Here is a 9,503-nt window from a genome sequence, read left to right as displayed (position 1 = left end):
GGCCCCTGCCAGAAGGGAAAGGAATGAAGCCGCATAATGGGGGGGGGGGACACAATTTCTTGAAATATTACAGTAAAGGTGCTCATTCATCCAGAAAGTATGTTCTCCGCAGACCGCGGGGACAAATTAATGTCAGCATGTCGAACAAGGTTCACGGAGAAAGGCTACATGGAAGCCAGAACAAAATCATTTCGGTAGCAACGTCTAATCGAGGAAAATTACAACGGTGTGGAGCTGGTCGAATATTACACGTAAATATCAATTAAAAAAAAAAAAAAGGTGAAAATTTCTCTGAACAGTTGGCGCTATTAAATGTAACAATGAGAGAGAATTAGGCGACATAGCGAAGAAGGAAGAAAACAAAGCATGCAAATCTCCATGACGACAACATCATCATCATCAGACTGGTGCTGTGTCTGCGCATCGTCACGTTCTAATAAGACCAATCTCCACTATATATATATATATATATATATATAGTCTCCATACATAAGAAGGTAAAGGGTAAATATGTATGCGAAGCTGCGCCCTCGCATACATAGTGCAGCTTGATAGTTTATAAATTATTGTATCGAATTTTTTTGTTGAAAATAAGATATGAATGACAAATACTGATATAACTTATCCGAGTAACAACTTTCATATTTGATTCTCGGTATTGAATACTTTTAAACCTTTAGTTTAGTAGCCGTCATCATACTCATTCTGGGCTTGTTGCCGGGCTAACATAGCTTGTATGAGGGCACTGGAACTAGCAGGAGGAAGATTTTGAGAGGGAGCCATGCTCCAATGAAGACCCTCATCTCTTTCTGCTCTCTGCCTTGCTTGCATGACTTGGATCATAGCATTTGACAACGATGATGGCAAGCCATCTATTTCTGGCGCTGCATCTTCTTCTTCTTGTCTTGCTTGCCTTCTTGGAATTCCAGCCATGAATCTGTCATGTGGGTTTTCAGGAAATTCGGCTGCACTGCTGTTTTCATCTCTTTCGCTATCTTCAGACACGTGCCCGGCAGGCATCCCAGGTATGAAAGACGACTCATGGATTGGGTAACGTTCTTCCATTTGCCCCTCAGCTCTCTGCTGGGTCATCATGGTTACAGCCTCAGAAGTGGAGAAATCTGAGGGAAACGGCACACCACTGGGGAAGTGCCTCTCCTCTTGCTCAAGTCGTTGATCAAGAAGTAAAGCCTGAACCGTGGGGTTGGAGCGGGATTGACCGCCTGTTGAACTGTCATCCAGGCGCTCTATGGTGTGCTGAAATAGGAAAACAGACAGAAATTTCGTTTGAACAAAGCGAGGTTAGCATATGGTTCTGTAGAAGTGGACCTTGTTTCGATTTTTCTGTTTCTGCTTCTTATGACGACAAGATTTCTGGAGGTTCTGCAGTTTCTCCAACAAGAAGGACTTGTCTTTCCCCTCCTGATTAGACAAACAGAAAAATGAATGGGGTAAAGTTTCAATCAAAAAGGACATATAAAACACTCACATGAAAGTTTGAGCCACACTCACATTAGCAATTAGCTGTCTCAGTCGACCAATAAGGTGCTTGCGGCCCTGAGAGACTTGCCAGAAGATATAAATGATGATTCTGACAAGAAAAGCATGGCCGTCAACGAGAACACAAAGCGTCAAGATGAGTTACTATTGTTCCCTCGGTTGGTGTTAACAGGAATACACTGTGATGTTGCCTTTTTTTTTTTTGATTGAGGTTTTTGAAACACAACAATATAGCAAGAATAATGCACACATAATGCAACTCGTGTGCACTTACAAGATTATAAGAGTGCCGAGGAAGTAAGCAATTTCGCTTTTGATGACATTATCATAGATCCAGATGGCCCCTTTAGAACCAGGGTTGTCTTCCATACCATCAATCCAGATGCCAACCACACTGAACGTGTTGTTTAGGCCCCGAAATGGGCCACATTGCTGAGAGGGTGTAAGTCTACAGAGAATGTGAAAATGAAAATCAAACAACTTTTGCTTGTCAAAAATATCTGGATTTTTGTTGAGTCTGTTTTCAATGTCCATTGGATCTCCACTTATATAATACAATGTATACAATGCATACAATCTTTAAAGGGGCATACCGCCATGCAGTGTAGGCAACGATTGACAGGGCTCCCACAAAGAAGGGGAAGAAGAGGAGAGCAATGAAGATGGTTTGCATCTGAGCTGCTCTGCCCGTTCGCCGTGGAGGCTGACAGTTGTGAGTCAGGCTGACCTGGGGACAAACGTATGCTGCGTATTGGACATATCAGAATGCCTTCAATCTAATTTCATTTGCCCGCTGTCATGGAAAACATGAGGGGGGCCTTACTATTCAGAGGTTTGAATAGTGTAACTTCAAAGGCCATTCAATGTGCATGAAAGATTCAACAATGTCCCAGACACAGTCAACCAGGGTCCAATTACTGATCCTCTAGAGTTCAGTTATTTTGTGACTTGAGTTGACCTTACGACAAAATTTGTTTTTTGCTCAAGGAGACCATGCGTTGCATAATCGCGCAATAAGATAAGACCAGGAATTTCACAGAATCACCAATGGTCTTGTGTCTGGAAATATATCAGGGGTAAAAAAGAGGCTCCATATATTTACCTTTTTTATGAAAAACAGGACAAAAAGCTTGACAATCTGAATGGCAGGCAACAGTGGCGAGAAGTAGATCCCGATCCTATAGCGAGAAGAAAAACCCCTTATCATAGGATCTAATTAGATCTTAAGTTCTGAATTAATGACAATAAAGTGTTTCACCAGACTAGAGTCTGTGCATAGATGAGTTCAAGGACATTCCTGGCAACATCAAACTCCGGAACCCCGAGTCGTGGTAGGAATTTTGTTCCAATCATACTGCAATAGATCACAGAAATAAACAAAAGTGCCATCTGAGGTGACATTTAAACATTTCTGGAACAGCATAACTCACTTGCTGAGAAATTCTCCAAAGAAGGATCCCAACATGAGAAAGAAAAAGTCAAAGATGACCAAGCGGTACAATGCCTGTCCGACCATGGACTCCCAACACTGAGGGAAAACCATCACAAAGCTAAAGGAAGACTACAGAATGTGATACTGATTAGATAGATGCTTAAAAAGGGTTTATGCTCAACATACCGAAAACTTCTGAGGCACCACTTTCATCCAGTAGTAGCATAAAACTCCCAGAATAAACATCTTGAGTAAAACATTCCTGGAAGCACGAAAAACCAACATTTAAAGGTAAATAGAAGTAATACAATTACATATGTACATAAATCAGAATTAGAAGACACGGAAGCAGGAAATTGTTCTAGTTTTGCTCGTGATTGGATGTGCGGAATTAAATAGGAAGGAATTTGAATTGAAAACAACAAATACAGACATAAGGCACACTGCATTACAAGGTGCACTTTTGATTTTGGAGAAAATTTAGGGATACGGTAAGTGGTATAAAATGGATGGATGGATAAAAGATAACATTGTAAGACACATTTTATTGGTACCACACTGGGGAAATTTGCAAAAATACAATTGTTCAAGAAAGTCTCCTGTCAGACCTTAGCAAAAGTGTGTAGATCTGTCTGCGTTGACTGGAATATTGCTCAAACTTATTGAAAAGAGAATAGAAGAGTGGGACCACCAGGTTCATCGAGGAGACCACAAAGGGGACAAGGAGAGTCTCTGCCTCTTGAAGCAGTGACCAGTTTGAAGCATCTGTTGTGTTCTGCAAAGACAGAGGGCACAAAAATGGTTGTTGACTAACAACATAGTACGTGTAATTAAAAGAAATCTTTTCCATTATGTTTCACCCCACTTTATACTGTGGGGCATGCTGAGAGGATTTTACTGTGTTATAAGGGAATTACATCTGCCTCATAAAAATGGATGAAAAGTAAGGGGAATCTTTTTTTTTCGTGAAGATACATACTGTATGTCTTAACATAAAACAAAATACTAAAGCGAAACAAAAAAAAAATTGGTTTTCCTTCTATTACTTACTAGGAACAGAAGTTGATAAGAGGCACTGTGTTGAGAAGCTTTTGATGGTTGCTTTTTAGTGGCCGAAATTCTGTCAAACCTACATAACCAAATGGAAGGAACTGTGTGGATGGGTAAGACGTGCCAGGAAGAACCCATTTAGATTTGGTGCAAACTTGGGTGAAAATGCTGGGGTAGTAATTTATTATCTTTATTCGCTATTTGAATCATGACTGAACCTTTCAACCCACAATGTAGGTTACTGTAAAGGCTACAATCACATTTCTATTTGGAATATGTTGTTGTTTTTTAGAATTATTCATGTTATATTTTTGGCAAGGAGGCACGATGGGCAAATGGTTAGCACATCCGCCTCCCAGTGCAGACGTCATGAGTTTGATTCCTACTCCGGTCTTCTTGTGTGGAATTTGCATGTTCTCCCTGTGCCTGTGTGGGTTTTCTACGGGCACTCTGGTTTCCTCCCACATTCTGAAAAGCACGGAACACTCTAAATTGTCTAAATTTTCCTGAAGTGTGATTGTGAGCGTGAATCGTTGTTCATCTATGTGTGCCCTGCAATTGGGTGGCAATTCAGGCTGTCCCCAGCCGACTATGTTCTCCCTGTGCCTGTGTGGGTTTTCTACGGGCAGTCTGGTTTCCTCCCACATTCTGAAAACCACGGAACACTCTAAATTGTCCTGAAGTGTGATTGTGAGCGTGAATTGTTGTTCGTCTATGTGTGCCTTGCGATTGGGTGGCAATTCAGGCTGTCCCCAGCCTACTACCCGAAGACAGCTGGGATAAGCTCCAACATGCCCGCGACCCTCATGAGGATAAAGCGGTTCAGGGAAAGGATGGATGGATATTTTTGCCATTTAAGTGACGATGGAATAATTTAACTATCCCAGAAATATAAAATGGTACTGAAGATCTTACGTCATCTTCCATTGACTGTGCTCTACTGGGCACAGCCAACAGCCATGCCGGTGGAGAGAAGCCACGAGCCCAGATGAATCCCAATATGCTTGAACTTTTCAGTGAGGGTTAGCAGATCTCTCTGGGCCTTCTCTGACATTGACTCCTGGAAGGTTGCCATAGGTTAACATGGTCCCAAAAGATCGTGAGACAATTAATCTGAAATCTGAAGCAGATTGTCTTTCTAATTTATGAACATTTTTACACCATACTCCTATTCTCTAGCAAAAATACTGAGCTGTCGGAAAAAAGGGAGATGGATCACATCTTGTTTTCCGTTGCAAAAGTCGCACATACACCAACCGCATCAAGAAGAGTTTTTAATCCCTGTTCTGTCAGACTAATTACCACTGACACCCATGGGTTCAGATGTGGGTCGGATTATTGTTTTTGGATGTTATCAGGTTGTTTCATGAGGATGATTCATTACTTTTTGACTCTGGGTGGTTAGAAAGTATATTCTTTGCATTGCTTTGTTTGTGTAAAAGAAACATCAAATAGTATGTTCTCAAACTGAAAAGGTTTGTATTGGACAAAATTTACCTTTAACTGTACGCTGAGGTTGTTCTTGCGCTGTCTCACCGCTCTCTCATTGATGATGTTAAAATCCCAGCTGCACAAAAGCTGCCATGCACTGTTTGAAACTTGATCCGCAAGCATGTAGTTTGTCTTGAAAGAGTTTGCCATGCTGTAGGGGACAAAAGAAACATTTACTGTATTTTGGGGGATCTATGTACTTTAAATTCTCAAATCTTTACGATAAATATATTAAGCAAATTCGACTCACCTTGTAATAAGTGCAATGCCGCACAACACCATATAAATGGCAATCGTGAAAAAGTAGGCTAGCTGCATGTTGTATTCGACCAGATCCACAAGGGTTTCATTGCTGTAACCACCGTAGTACATGGCAGTGTAGTTGAAGTAACCCTGATGGAGTTGAAACATGAACTGTTCTTTTCCCAGCGCAATGAAAATTATTTCAAGATGAAGTACATGAGGTGATAAAAGAGTTCAGTGTTGACAACCAATACACAAAATAAGATGGTTTAAAACAAAAAACAAAACAAAAAAAAGAAAGAAGTTCACTTTGTATGACAATCAGGCTACACTTACAGCTCCAGTAAGAATCTCCAGTCCTCCAAAGCCGACATTTGGAGGTATGTTGGGGGAGATATCATAAACCAGCAGCGGGATGGTGATGAAGCCAAAGTTAACCAGGAAGGAGAATATGTTGAACATGAGCAACCACTTGAGAAATAGAAAGTAGGTGAGCACGCTGGTGCCAAACTTGCCACCTATCTCTTTCATGATGCCTTGCCACAGTTCCAAGGTCTGCCTAATTGACCGGATACTGTAGCCGCACCTGCGAAGAAACTGCAAGGACACAGAATATGATACCCAAGGCATATAATCACGCGGCGTGCTTTTCAAGACAACAAGGGTCCGAAGATGTATTATGATTTTATACACAAACTCACCAGTGATGTTCGTTCTGAACAGTCTGCAAAACAAGTGAACCGGCGAGACTGAGAGTCAAATGCCAGCACTTCACTCCTGTGAAGGTCATTCAAAATATTATTTGGCATTACTGTTAATTTGCATTGATAAAAACATTATTTCAGGACAGCTTGCACAGTCTTCTGTAATTCTGGAATCGGCAGGAGAAAATATTTGGGAAGTCCTGCTAATTAGTTTCAGTATTGACCTTGTAACAAAGAAAGAGAAGTACAATTACATTGTATGGTGCATGGCGAATATGAGTGTTTTAGTCACCTGATATGTTTTTTCTCTTGAAAGCTCATCGGAAGGTCCCGTATGGCCTTGATTCTTTCTCGTGTTGACAAGGCAACAAGTTCTTTGACTAGGCTCTGCTGCTCTGTTACACAGGAAATGAAAGACAACCACTGTTTTTGTTTACCTTGAAGTCACCATTCTAAAAGAAAATAGTATCAGGGGTCACTGATAACTGTGCAGAGATCTGAACTACTAATTCAACATATAAATGCCCTTGAGTATTACCATTTTCCATCTCATTCTTGATGGCCTCCTCCAACGCTAAATGAGCAGGATCATGGTCAGAAGACATGTTCATCCTTAATCCAACTCCCCTCCATCTCATGGTCATTGTGCCTGAAAGATCAATGGAAGCAAAATAATTACGCCAATGTTTGTAGATAAAAATGTTCACCTTCATACATGAAATGTAATCTTACAATACTGCTACACTATAACTATTGTCAAACACAAAGGAGGCTGCATTATACTGTATTTTAAGGTTGCTTTGCTACATCCAGCTCATTGCGTCCAAAGTGTGTGTGTGTGTGTGTGTGTGTGTGTGTGTGTGTGTGTGTGTGTGTGTGTGTGTGTGTGTGTGTGTATATACGTGCGTTTAGAGATAACTACCGTGGATTGAAATAGATACACATTTATTATACCATTGGGGAAAATGGTTTAACCATTACCTGATGATGCAGAAGGAAGTCGGATAGGAGGCAATTGATCATACTGAAAGTCACAATCCATTCGGACTGGACTGTGATCTGCATTAAAATGAAGGAGTTGGTGTAACATGTGATACGATTATAATATTCTGTGTTTTGGCACTAGAATAAGCCTCACTTACCAAAGTCATGCTGGGTTACAGGGCTTTCTGGGCGTCTTGACTGGAGTCCCATCGGTATATTTTCTCTTCCCCTCCAGCCCTCCTCCTGCCAACCTCCCCAGGGTACTCTCACTACAGCATCAAAACCATTGCTTTGACCAATCTCTGAGTCATATGTTTCCTCTCTGTCCTTCCACCAGTCCTGTTCTCTCCGGACATAGGGGTTAGTGTGCTGTGGTTTTCTGAAGGACCGAAATACCAGACAGAATAAGCAATGAGAAATATGAAATATTAAACATCTTGTGCTATACAATTCATTAGACTTTAGCTAACAGTTCAAATATGTCAATTCAATTTAAAGTTCCTCTGAAAGAATTTTTGAGCATACCCAGTTATTGCATATATGCATGGGTAAATATTACATAATCTCATCATAAATAAATGGTGATTCAAAGTAAAAGTGTGAATGTTGAGGCAAATGACAAAGTGACCCTGCATTTTATATAACCACACACCTATCAATTTCCAGAGTCTCACTGTCATGGTAGGCAGGGTTGAGAAGTCCTCCATTGCTGTAACTTGACATGAGGGTCTTCAAATTGTTGATCCTTTCACTCACTGATAGCATACGTATTAAATTCCACTTCAGTCCTGTTCAAGTAAAGGAAACATTCAGTATATGATTAAAATCATGTATATCGGGTTGTTGCTTGTGAGGCTAAGTCCAGGTGAGGCTAAATTGGAAGTTTGAAGCAAGTTCACATTTTGTGAGAGAAGTATGTCATTTAATCTGCCTGCCTTGTCCCCATTGGCTCATCATTAATTTATAAAATAGGTTTGAGTAATTCCCAACAAGAGTGCCATGTCACTTTAGTTTACTGTGAGAGATAATCAAGGGTGGTCTGGGAAATTTCCAATGTGTGAAAATGATTGTTTCTTAATTACAATTTTATCTTTGTATGCATGTATGTATTTATGTATGTATCTATCTATCAATGCTGGGAAGTACCGGTAAGTGTAGTGGATAGTGGACAAATGGTTTCCCTTCCAAAAGAAAGCTGAAAGTGGAATAAACCTGTGTATCTACCAGTTGCCGTTAATACAAAAGAAAAGGATATTAGCTTTTTGTTCAATTAAAAATGACCAGAGTTCAAAATGATTAAGTCAATTTGTGGGTAAAATCAGTCGAGATCCTTATTATTTCAGTATTCATACTTTTTGTGATATTTTTGTTCTGTGGTGTGCCTTTAGATTTTTTTTTTTTAATTTTAAATATGTGGCTTGACTCGGTAGAGGTTGTGAAACACTGGGTACACTTACAGCATATATATTCTGCTGAAAATATAAGATTACTTCATGCAGTATGCATAATTCACTAGGATAATGCCCAAAAATTAATACTTAAAAACGATTCATACAAGACAATAACCTATTCAATAGAGAATGTGAAAGTAGTGTTGAATTATATATACATTATCATGTATCAAACAGATATATACATTGCATAACAAAGTATTACCTTAGCTGGTGAGTGTGTGGAAATTGAAACAAATCCACTAGAAGTGAAGACTGACTTAAAAAACAAAAAGACCTAGAAGTCCATGCCAATCAGATGAAAAGACAAAAGAAACCTGCGTGTCCAATAACAACCATCACAAAAGGTGACTAACCAGGAAGTGTGTGCTGAAGTCATAAAGGTAAAAGTCCATAGCCCATGTTTAGAGCAGGTGGGTATCAGGTAGACAGTGTCTATTGTGAACAACTCATAAATTCCAAAGACACAACGTATTCAACATTAGGACCGTCAAACAGATGTCCTAGTGTAATTGGATATGCAGAGCTGCACACTGTGCCACTCTTCCTACTTATATAGAGAAAAAATATGAAAGAGTATACATATAGATACGGTACTTGTATCCGGTTTGAACATTATGTCAATATTGTAAAATGTCAACAGATACT

General features: G+C 39.9%; 1 protein-coding gene across 1 annotated transcript; it reads right to left on the bottom strand.

The window, feature by feature from the left end:
- Positions 1-617: 617 nt before the first annotated feature.
- On the bottom strand, positions 618-9,320 carry tmc5 (transmembrane channel like 5). Its single transcript, XM_019889369.1, has 21 exons — positions 9,061-9,320; positions 8,057-8,192; positions 7,563-7,783; positions 7,402-7,479; positions 6,959-7,069; positions 6,713-6,815; positions 6,418-6,493; positions 6,053-6,313; positions 5,724-5,866; positions 5,480-5,624; positions 4,924-5,042; positions 3,541-3,741; positions 3,119-3,194; positions 2,931-3,028; positions 2,759-2,854; positions 2,603-2,678; positions 2,094-2,227; positions 1,775-1,948; positions 1,513-1,591; positions 1,330-1,422; positions 618-1,257 (listed from the first exon to the last, which is right to left on the bottom strand). The coding sequence occupies exons 2-21, from the start codon at positions 8,167-8,169 to the stop codon at positions 682-684; spliced, it is 2,973 nt and encodes a 990-aa protein (XP_019744928.1). The 5' UTR covers positions 8,170-8,192; positions 9,061-9,320; the 3' UTR covers positions 618-681.
- Between the last annotated feature and the right edge of the window lie 183 nt (positions 9,321-9,503).

This window comes from Hippocampus comes, unplaced genomic scaffold (genome assembly GCF_001891065.2).
Source record: "Hippocampus comes isolate QL1 unplaced genomic scaffold, H_comes_QL1_v1.1 scaffold86, whole genome shotgun sequence".
Lineage (NCBI taxonomy): Eukaryota > Metazoa > Chordata > Actinopteri > Syngnathiformes > Syngnathidae > Hippocampus > Hippocampus comes.
This window is presented reverse-complemented; position numbering and strand designations above follow the sequence as displayed.